The sequence below is a fragment of the Carassius gibelio genome, chromosome B14 (genome assembly GCF_023724105.1).
Source record: "Carassius gibelio isolate Cgi1373 ecotype wild population from Czech Republic chromosome B14, carGib1.2-hapl.c, whole genome shotgun sequence".
Taxonomy (NCBI): Eukaryota; Metazoa; Chordata; class Actinopteri; order Cypriniformes; family Cyprinidae; genus Carassius; species Carassius gibelio.
Genome location: NC_068409.1, coordinates 8,980,001 through 8,992,347, shown reverse-complemented (window position 1 = coordinate 8,992,347; position 12,347 = coordinate 8,980,001). Strand labels below are relative to the sequence as shown.

The 12,347-nt window shown below is 36.7% G+C and overlaps 1 protein-coding gene across 1 annotated transcript in view; it reads right to left on the bottom strand.

Moving 5' to 3' along the window:
• Window positions 1-9,705, bottom strand: part of LOC127970895 (testican-1-like) — a 235,333-nt gene extending 225,628 nt beyond the window's left edge. Inside the window, exons 1-2 of the mRNA XM_052573599.1 lie at window positions 9,522-9,705; window positions 8,990-9,139 (exon numbers count right to left, since the gene is read on the bottom strand). Coding sequence (XP_052429559.1) covers window positions 8,990-9,139 — 150 coding nt within the window. The 5' untranslated portion in view covers window positions 9,522-9,705. The remainder of the gene's footprint in view (window positions 1-8,989; window positions 9,140-9,521) is intronic.
• Between the last annotated feature and the right edge of the window lie 2,642 nt (window positions 9,706-12,347).

Sequence of the window (12,347 nt, the reverse complement as noted above, 5' to 3'; positions counted from 1 at the left end):
TCCAAGGTAACACTCATTATAGAGTACACAGTGAAAATAACATGAATATGACATTGGGCAAAAGTATGAAGCGCATCATAATTTGAAATCACGAGTTTAAAGTTTGTTGATTGTGTGTCTCGATGAAGTTGACTGACCATCATGCAGAGTACACACAATTGTGCAGGATACAAATGCACACTTCATAAGCTCTGGCAGCTGGATATGACTAAGTTTGAAAGGTTTTTTTTTTTTTATTATTAGATACTCATTAGTCATTCAAAGATTTGTTTAAATAATATAAATGCTTATTTGCTGAATGCTGACGGCCAGTGTTGGGCAATTTACTCTGAAAATGTAATCAAATTACTGATTTACTGATTAATTACTCCTTTAAAAATTAATCACATTACTGTTCTAATTACGTTATTTCAAAAGTAATTAGTAATTAGTTACATTACTAGTAACTGGGGTGGAATGGTACACAGACGTCACTCATCAGTTCAATACTTACTTCGGTTCAGGGGTCACAGTTCGATACGATTCCGGTATCCATTTTTTTACCAAAAAAATCTACTATGCTCGGTTTCTTTCATTTACTTTGAACAAACAGTAGTATAAAACACAACTTATTCCACCTAGATGTGAAAATACTAAATATTATTACAATGTTATATATATATATATATAGTTTACAGATAACCAAGGGGGGGGGGGGGGACTGTGCGATGCATAACGTAACCTAAGTTTCAGTTCTTTTTTGTGACAGGTTTAATTCGTTCACAGAAAGGAAACTCCAATATCTTTTTTTAAACATTTTTTTTTTCTTTATTTTAAAAAAGCATAATGTTTTATTTCATTGTGAGTGTACACAAATAAAAGCAGACCTTTATACAGTGATGTATTATTAATAAAACAATAAGTGTTGTTTCTGCTGGTATAAGGAAACAGTTGAAGTGTCTGTGCAGGCGCGCGCACATACACACATCAGTTCCAGCATTGCTAACTGGACAGCACGGTTGGTACTTTATCAAAATAAAATATAGTGAACCAAACATCAGGGCGCAAGTTTCTTGTGTCACCATTGGAAAGCAACTGAAACACAAAGCCTATAATTTACATAATAAGTAATAGTTAAGCATTCAGATATGTTACATCACAAAAATTAAAAAAATTATGGCTAGGGATGCAACGATACCATTTTTTCAGAACCGATCCGATACCGGTAACTCTGAGTATCTGCTGATACCGATCCAAACCGATACCAGCACAGTTTTTAAAGGGGGGGTGAAATGCTATTTCATGCATACTGAGTTTTTTACACTGTTAAAGAGTTGGATTCCCATGCTAAACATGGACAAAGTTTCAAAAATTAAGTTGTACGTTTGAAGGAGTATTTCTGTTCCAAAAATACCTCTTCTGGTTTGTCACAAGTTTCGGAAAGTTTTTTTCGAGTATGGCTCTGTGTGACGTTAGATGGAGCGGAATTTCCTTATATGGGTCCTAAGGGCACGTCTGCCGGAAGAGCTCGCGCTCCCGTATAGCAGAGCACTGAGAGCAGAGACATTCAGTGATCAGAGCGAGAGCGTCGCGAAATGTCACCAAAAGAAGTGTATTTGTAGTTGCCAGGGCAAGACAACCCTGCATAGATTACCAAAAAAAAACAGCATTAAGGGACCAGTGGATGGAGTTTATTTTTACAGAGCATCAACGGAGTTGTGCAAGTGTTTATGTTTGTTCCCCTGCATTTCGAAGATGCTTGTTTTACAAACAAGGCCCAGTTTGACGAGGGATTTGCGTATCGTTTATTTCTTAAGGATAATGCAGTCCCAACGAAAAAGGGTCACGATCGTGTGTTGGAACCGCAGGCGGTGAGTAAAACTGCTTCAAATATCTCTGCCTCCTTGTTAGTGCGTCAGCCTCCCATGCCGGAGACCCGGGTTCGAGCCCCGCTCGGAGCGAGTCCTTGCTGCTGCTGCTCTCGTTCAGTTTCAGCCTCTGGATCTGATTCTGGATCATAAATAAACGGCTGAATCTGACTGTTATTAGCCATGGTTTGTTTTGGATGATGGTTTTTTTCCTCAAGGTAATGTCACAGCTTCCAAATGCTCTCAACGCAAAAGCCTACTCGCGCTCGTGATTCTTTAGCTCCGCCCACACGTCACCCCTCCAGTCGGTCGTGTTTTTCCGGGAAATATCGGTACAGACTATCTTTCTCTTATGAATATAATAAAACTAAAGACTTTTTGGAGTTATGAAGGATGCAGTACTACTCTATAGATACTCAAGATTAACAGGATATTGAGTGAAAACGAGAATTTAACCCCCCCTTTAAATAAATGTAGAATTTCTATACTTCTGTGTTGACCTGATCATCACTCTTTTGTGTTAATCACAATCTACTACATATACACAAATTCATTTTAAAGAAAAATAACAAATGAAAAAATCTATAATCATAATCTATGACAAAAAATACCACTATAAACTAGGTTAGTGGATATTTCAGCAGCAAAAGATACTCTAGATTCTAGAAAAATCACGGGTACACAATAATTCTATAAAATCAAGTGAAATATTTTATTTACAAATAAAAATGAATAAGACTAAAATCTGTTACATAATGTTACATATTGCTCTTTGTATTGTTGTAAAATACATTCATGAAAAAACAAGTATATGCATCTATATAGAAATGTAAAAGACATTTATTTTAAATGTATAGAACAGTAATGAAAGGAACAACATGTGATAGATTGGACAGAATAAGAAAGACTATTAATAATCTTTGATTGCGCAGAAAAGTATTATAATACTAAAGGCGGCAATACAGGGCGGCACAGAGCACTTATGTGCATCACGTGCTCAGAATGATGAGCATAAGCTCGGAGTCACAGTGCGCAGGCTGCATTGCCCTCCGAGTCCACATAGAACAGTTTGTACAACACACAAGCTGCTCTGCTCGTGTTAATCTTCAGTTCTCTCTTCACAGCAGTTCAGTCATTGTACTGTTTAAGTAAATGAATTACTCCGGGATATTGGTTTATTTAAACTCAGAGGGAGTGTTGGCCACGTTAAAAAGAAAATAATTTGTGGATTAATGCTTACTGGAGAAGCAAACCAGTTCAAACGATTCAGTCCAATTTGGTGAACTGGTTCAACTGGTTCACTGAGAAGAACTGGTTAAATCAAACGATTAGTTCGCGAACCAGACACCACTAGTACAAAGGGAAGAGATATTGATAGGAATTGTTTTAAATCTGTGTGTTAGTTTATTGAGCCTTTTCTTTGAACAGTTTTAATCCTCAGTTACTGTGCGCTCTTGAAAAGAGATTCATCATTTTGACTATAGTAACCGAACGCGACATGCAGTTTGATTGCTGAATGGAGGATGACAGACAGCCACAGTGGAAAGAACAGTTTATGTGAATATGAATTTAATGACTTCAATATTAATCTGTAGCCTACCTCACATTGAACTATGGAACAGCTTCAGCACACTTGAAACGTGTTCTCGAAAACATTTTGGTGCTTTATAATGTTTTTGTGCCTTTCATGGCAATAACAGAGAATAATATTCAGTGAATTTCAACAATAACACAGAATAGTATACCCACAGTATCGGATTTGGATAGGTCTCGTCTTACCGATACCCGATCCACAGAAAATGCCAGTATCGGAGCCGATAGAGATCCAGAGTATAGGATACACGAGCACTAAACTCCGTTTCCCAAAACTGTTAGTGCACAAACCTTTAAAGTATACACCTTTGTCAGTCTGTGAGAGACGCATTCAGAATCAGCACATGGTCATTGTCTAGTAGGCCTTGATTTCAAGTGCGCAACTCATGGCATTCGCTGTTCTTCTCCTGGCACCCGGTTATGAAATAGCGCAGCATTGCTGTGGGCACCCTCTTCTGGACTGGGGGTGAATTGCCTGTATTGATTGTAAGGTCTCATGCACCGAACCGAGATGCCTGTACCGTGACGTTCAGGACGAATGCATGCATCGTTCCACCCCTACTAAATACGTTACATTTTTCTCCATTAAATTTATGAAATCCCAGAATACATGCTCCCGATAAATGTGTTATTAAAGCAAGATTCACATAACACTGTTATTTGTGCATTTTAAGGTAATTAATGCACAAATATGTACATACATCTTCTGTTCCAGATTCATATATATTATTATTATTTATTGTTAAGTCTTATTTAAATTTTTCTATTCTCATGTCAGACATTTATGTATAACCTATATGTAGGCTATGTATTTATGCATGTATCTACCAAGAGCTTCTTAAAAAATCACAACAAATTCCTTGTGTGTTTGCGCACACATGCCGAATAAAGCTGATTCTGATCATTTTTAACTAAAGCAAGCGGCTTCTGCATGCATGGTTTGGCAGAATGCCATCGAAGAGCGCTGCATTTATAATCTCTAAAAGACATCTCTGTTCACTGCAATCTCACAAATCTCAGTTATAACACAATAAATATATATGAATCTTTCATAATGTCTATAATTCGTGAGTTATAATGGGAGAATTCATGACTCATGAGAACTCAAATTTCAGCACTGCATTGCTCAACGATGCAAATACGTGTTATAACCTAAAGAGAAACTCAGCATTACTAACAACATAAAAGCATTTGTTATAATACATTTTTGTATAAATTTTAATTATTTAATCTGATTATTAGACAGAATTCTATGTGTGGACAGAACTGTTAACAACAATAACGAACAAGAGGGAGAATGTGAACAGTGTGCGCTCAGGCGCTACGCTCAAGCGTTACGGCTCATCAAAATAAAAGTCCTGCTGCCACAAATACATCGGTCAAACAGGAAAACGTATCAGCCAATGGCGATATTTGTAAAAATACCAAATATCGGCCGATATATCGTTCAACCACTACTATAAATGAACTATACCAAGGTCACATGACTTTGACGTCACCAAATACGAGTCCATAATCCATAATAATGCTTCCTCAAATGAAAAAGTCCACCCTCTGTTGTCCTCTCACATCAAAATACACACACATATTTGCTTAGAACTGTTTCGGTGCTTGATCTGTGCATATTTCTTTCCTGATTCAGACCAGATTATTTTTTCCCTGTAGAAAGCAATATTATGGATAGAGGACTCGTATTTTAGCAATGATTTGAAGTTTAAAACGTCTTAATGATGGATTTGTTTCTTACAAACACACTTTTTACTCCTCAGGATTATTGATGGACTCGAGTACTGTGGATTATTGTGATGATTTTATCAGCTGTTTGGACTCTCATCTGATGGCACCCATACACTGCAGAGAATCCATGGCTGGGAAAGTTAATGTCAAAAGTGAATGGAAAAACAATACTGAATCAAACCTGTTTAGCCAGAGCACTGCATTAGACAGGCCTGCACAGATTTCACATTGACCTTTAAAACAACCACTAATTTCAGGCTTCAGACCATAACTGGAACAGAAAACCTTTCAAAATGTGTGTGTGTATGTACAGTATGTTTAAAAATGTCTTTCTGCACTAAATCCTCAGGAAACCTTCAGTTTAAAGCTTTTAAACCGTGGGCTCAACACTACCTGTCATCTCTCAACCCTACAGATTGATGGAGCTTGTGGAGTTATTACACACATTCACACCACACACACTCGTGCATGAATACAGAGCAACATGTTATGACTTATCTACCACACAATGAAGGGAATGTGTGACAAAGATTTGGCATAGCATTTACACTACTGACAGATTAGAAAAGGACTCGCAATGTACAGCATTTACTTAAGAGAATACATAATTTAATTGATGCCAGATTTGCGCATACATAAATCGATTTAAAACAGGGTGGAGAATGCTTTTGAGAATTGAGAATGCTTTTTAAATTCTAATTAAATTCCTGAATTTTAATTGAGACAGCAAACAGGATGCAGAATTGCAATTCAAATTTGAATTGAAGGAAGTACAACTGACATAAAACAAAAATCAAAAAGTGTATGTGCAGCCAGAAAAGGAAGGTTTGTCAAGACAAACTTTACATTATGGCTTGACAAAGGCCTTGTTTGAAAGTTTAAATAAAAATGGTATTAAGTGTTTGATTATGAAAGTTTTATGCACTGAAAACAACTGTGTAGAAACTATTTTCAATCAGATATTGCTAGTGAATTTGATAAATAATTATAAAGAAACAGTATGTAACACATGAAATTTAATGTGAAATGTTGAAGTAGAAAAACAAATATATACAACAAAGAATAATATATATCACAATAAATTAAATAATTTTGTTTTTGTAAAATATTCTCCAATTATCCTTTACTTATAACTTAAAAAAAAAAAAACATTACACTGTAGGTTTGTTTGTTTTGTTGTTTTTTAAATGCCACCTGAACAATTTTGTAAAAAAAAAAAAAATTATACACATAGTCATATTAAAAAATAAACTTACTCTTTATGTGTCAGGGTGGAAGAATGCTTCCTTTCCCATAATAATTTATTTTTAAAGTGTAATTGAGACCAGTAAGTTTAATTCAACTTCCTGTAGCCCATAATTAATATAATGTAAGTTTACTCTAATTAATTTTTAAATTCCATTTTCTTGATTCCATCAGTAAGTAAGAGTTTAATAATACAACTTTTGCTCTTATATAAAGTGAATCTGGCTTTGTACTGATGCCAGACTTTATTTTTTATCTTTATTTGTTTAGATGTGTCCTCCAAATAAAAAGTGAAAAAGACATGAAGTGCCTTTAATTTGTACAGTATTTCATTTACTGGCTCATCTATAAATACCATTACCAGATGGCTATTTAATACATTAATAATTTGCACATTGATTTTTCAGGAAAAAATGCCTACATTGTGATCTACACATACCAAGATGTAAGATGTCGGTCATTCCACCCACCCATAATGATTTTTCCAGTATTGGCGGCTGCTCAGTGTGAACCATATGAGCGTGTGTGTGTGTGTGTGTGTGTGTGTGTTCGTTTATGTGCTAATGTCCTTGTCACCTTCCTTTTCAAAGCGTCTCACCGCATCAGCATTCATAATATCACCTCTCATTAACACAGAAAAATTACTGACACAGAGGGAAAGAGAGACAGAGATAAAGAATGAGAGGAGAGAGAGATCCATAGCGAAAGAGAGGGGCATGAAGAGACTCTTCATTTCACCTCCTGCAATCACTTCATCCATATAAAGAGCCTCTGAATCTCACTCCCATATGGATCCCACAGCTGAGACCCTCTGAACACACTTATGGACAGGTGCTTCGTTTCCAGATCTCAGTCTCTCCGGTGTGGATTACACAACACATGCACGCTACTCACAGACTGCATCCCAATTGGCATACTTCGACTGCATTCTAAAGCTCTGCACATCACTGCTGAAGTGTATGGCAGTATTGGGACTCACTACAAGAAGACTGGAACACCATATTCAGGATTTAAGAACCAAATGTGCTCTTTCATGAATCTGATATTGAAAACCTGCAAAATTGGATTCCTCTGTGTTTATGGTGGGTATTATAAGCACATTTCTGGCATGAGATTAAAAAATATTAACTGTGTTTATGTTATTGTTATGTTAATGACTTCTTATGTCACAATTCTGACTTTTTTTATTTTGGGGTATACATTTCACAATTCATTTTCCCCTCTATGTAATGAAAATGGTATTTGAGACTTTTTATCTTTTTTTTTTTTTTTTGGCTACAGAATAAAAAATGGCAATTATGACTTTATATCTAAAAATTTACACTTTTTTCCAGACCTGATGGATAAAAGTCATTATAGACTCAGTATCTCATAATTCAGATTTTTTTTTTCTTTTTTTTTTCTCAGAATTGTGAGTTTATACTCTCCGTTCTGTTTATTGTTTCCACTATGGACCATATTAATTGACATTTATCATGGTTTCCATCTTGAAAATTTGTTTTCCATTACAGAATAAAAACTGGAATTGTGATTTCTTGTCACAATTCTTACTTTTTTGCCATTCTTAATTTATATCTCATCATTATATTATATAATTATATCTCATAATTATTTTTACAATATAAAGATTTACAAGAAAAAATAACTGAATTTTGAAAATTGTGAGAGAAAAAAACATCCAAATTGTGAGACAAAAGTTGTGGTAACTCATTGGTAATCTAATCTGTGAGGTAATTGTGAGATAAAACATATTATTATTATTATTATTATTATTTTATTATTATCCCATGGCAGAAATAAACTTCCATAGTTTATGGTTCTGGTACAAAATCACAAAACAAGTACAGTTTAACCAAAACTAACAACTTTCTTGATACATATAGCACTTGCATACAATAGAAAAGCTCTCACAAATCCTTTTTTTTTTTTTTTTTGGCTTTAGTTTTTGTTTTGTTTTTTGTTTTTTTATCTAACAGCTCTCATGCTATTATGTGTTCAGACATCATTTGACCTACTGCTGTTTGCATACTATATACTGTAGCTAGTAGATAAGTGTCCATATTCATCCTCTCCAATTTATTGACAGGTTGTGAGTAATATGAAGCACAAAAATACTATCTAACAGTAATTTTTAATGTATTTTATGCTTGCATACTACATAGAAGGAACGGTTTACCAATGTAAATACAGGCAAACACAGGCAAGCTCATACCCATATCCATTGTTTTGAGGTGTATTATAAACACTAAAAAACCCCTAACCCTAAAATACACCTTTAGACATCATAGATTTAAATTAACAAACTATGTTGCCAATTTAGGAAGCTTTTGGCTTGTAGCAAATCCAACAAAATAATGTTCAGTAAGCTTTGCTGTTCTTCAGGGGATATTTAGAGAAATCCCAAGCAGGCTAACAAAACACAAAGACCTTCCTTTGACTTTTGTTTCTAAACTAAGCTAATTATAATGACTACAAGACCTTTGAGGGGACATTTGGTCCCTATATAGAAAGCAAAACACACACACGGGTGTCCCAGCAGCAGAAGGAGATGCAGCGGAAAAACTCACGTCGCGGAATTTGTTCCAGTATTTGCTTTTGTCGTACTGGGACACGGTGCTCATCCACTTATCATTGTCCAGCGGGTTTCCGTCATTGCGGCCGGTAACGGACACCGTCAGACCCACCAGAGACACGAACAGACCGAGACCCAGCATCATCTGGGGGAGAAAGAGAGAAAGAGAGCAGGGGAAATCATCTGCGGGGCACTTGAGGTAAAGACGTCAAGCCTTTTTGAGTTTGAGAGGACTTCGTTTTAAACACGCCCAAAATATAAAATATTAAAAGCTCACTGTCTGATTCTTATCCAATAAACAACTCTAGAGCCTCGGAGGAAGGGCGCGGATTATTTCTGGATTATAAATCCGCTGAATATGTCCATTTGATAAGATTAATCGTCCCTGAGGACTGAGGAGAAAATCTGACAACGGACTTTAACGGTCGCGCTTCCCGCGCGCGGCTACTTCAGCGCGAGCTCCACTGGCTTCTGCGTTAATTGGCTTCATTTGATACAGACGTTATTCATCATTCGCTTTTACTCACCTCAAGACGGGACGGTTCTCTGCTCCCGAGCGGGTGACTGGAGACCGGGCAGGACAGTTAAGTATCCTAAACACGGGAGGGTGAGTGAGTGGGTGAGTTTCCTCAAATCCTCTCAGCTGCTACACTGAACACAACCGTGAGAAACGGACCCGTGTAACGGAACGGTAAACGACTCCGCCCACTACCCACCGTGACTCCGCCCACTTTCGCTCTCTCTCTCTCTCTCTCTCTCTCTCTCTCTCTCTCTCTCTCTCTCTCTCTTCGCCACACTGAGCGACGCGACGCCACAAATAACAATCACGTGACCCAAGCTCTAATAACTGAACCAAACGCAGTTGTTATATCAAAACCTTTTGTATTATATCGTCAAGGTTGCTGTTTTGTCGCGTCGCTCACACATTAACTGCGTCCCAAATGACGCACTATACAGTACACTATGCACTTATGCACTATGAACTCAACCATGTAGTCTATGAATTTGATGAGGTTATTTTTTCATTAATAATCGAAATCTGATAGCCCCTTCCCCTCACGACTTAATTAAAGGTGCGACAGTTGGGTGCATTAAGTGTCAAACGTTCCACACTTAACTAAGTGCATCATACGGGTATTTAAAGTGCACTTTTTCCTTTTGTAATATACATATTTTAATTTTAATGTTTTTTTATTTTTTTATTATTATTATTTTTATGTGGGAATGCACTACTCGCACTATTTATAATACAAAACGTCTTCGAATAGTGCACAAGTATGGGATTTGGGACCAAGTCTTTCAGTCTCAGAATTGATGCAGAACAAAGGGAGTGGTGCATTCACTCGGGAATAAACGCGGAGGTTGGGGTGTGCTGGAGGTAATACGCAGGTTTTGACTTTAAGTTGTAAAACATCCAGTGCTGTGCGGAGGGAATCAATACACGCTCCCTGATCACTGCTAACAAATTAAAACCAGCCTCGGTTTTCATTTGGAATCAGCCTGTAATGGCTCTGAACTGCCCGCTGTACACTGCAGTGAATTCAGCTGCGAGGAGAGAGTGTGAGGGGAATATTGGCTCATTTTTAATTAAAGAGAATAAATAAGTCAATAGATTAAGCTCATTAGTAGTAAACATAACGCGCGAGACGGATATTTGCAGGTGTTCCCCAATGAGGGAGCTGTCCGTTCAGCACCACTGCACTTACTCCAGCTTTGTACACTGCAAAGAAGCCGCTTCTAATGCGTGTATACACCTTGTTGTGCAATGCTGAAGTACACTGTTTTTGTTGAATGTGCGACGTTTCCGACTCGTAAACAATTAGAAGAATAACAAAGTGGAATAACAAAATAATTTTGAATAACAAAATAATATTATAAACACTGCTTTGGAATGATAAAGCTAAGGGATTAAAATAACTAAACTAGCGAACGTTCTCAGAACGTTATGGAACGTTTTTGGTTGGATGTTTATCTGTTTAAGGGCCATTTAAAAGTTACATTCCCATAATGTTTGGGGGGGGGGGGGGTAATAAAATGGAACATTCCCTGTTGTCTTTAGTATTCACAGAAACCTCTAAAACTAGTTTAAAAACTTTGAATGTTCAAAGAAGGTATCATTTTCATAACTTAACCTGCAAAACTACTAATGCAGAAATAATCTTTTGAGTCTCATTCCACAAAATGGGTGCCTTTTCAAAACTATAAAAGGTTTAAATCATTCCATTCCAACAAAAAACGAAGTGATAAAAAGAGGAGACACTTACTTGTCCTTGAAGAGTTCATAGCCTGAAAGGATGGTGGTAATATGGCTGTTCTGTATGAATTTATTTATTTAATTTTATTCTATATGGTATTGTATGAAAGCAGGGCTGACATGCAACATGGAGAAAAGCCACTAAGCTTTTTTATGCACTAAAATGTAAAGTGAGGGGGAAAAAGCTGAAGATATATACCCACCTCTGAGGTAGATAAGAGCTGCATTAATCTGGCTTTTATGCAGCATTGAATCTGTACACAGAATATGTAGCAGCCTTAACTCAATTGTGTAAAGACAATTTAGGGAGCTCTACTTTAATACATCATGCTGGACATTTTAAAACAACTTAATGCAATATAATTTATCAATAAAAGCATTGTAATGGAACTAATGACAGTTGAGGGTGCATTAGTGCATCAGCACTACAGTCACACAAACTCAAAGTCTTGTTGTGACTGGTTAAATGTTTGTCCTGGTGGTAAATATAAGGTTGGCGGTTCTAACCTTGCAGTGGCTGAGTCATGAGCTGTCATCATTAAAACACTGAATGTCTTGTGGCGAGACGCTCATGGACACGAGACAGTTTCTCTGTGTCAAGCAGAGCTGTATGTGTGTGTGTGTGTGTGTGTGTGTGTTTGTCTGTTTGTGTGTTTAATTTATTCCATTTCACTCCATTGGCTTAATGCTGTTAATGTTAAGTGGCAATATTTTAACGTGGGTAATACAGGTCAGTGCGGTTTCTGAATATGTGCTGTTAACATTTTACTCTTTTAGAGTGTTAAGAGTTTGAAAATCCCCATCAGCCACAGCCAAGATATTGACACAGCTGAAATCCACATGATGTTTTTGAGAAATCCGGCTGAATGACATGCAGACAAGAGATGCATTAAATTGTAAATGAGAAAAACGCTGAGCACACTCACAACAGATAATTTTAATTGAAAACTTTCCCTTGTGCACTGGGGTGCAACGGCAAAATATTGAGAGCGGTTTCATATTTTTCTCTGCTGAATAAAAGCAGCTAATTATTCATTTAGCACACAGTATATTTATTTAACAGAGAACTCTGCCAAGCTGGTAATTTGCAAGGTTATGA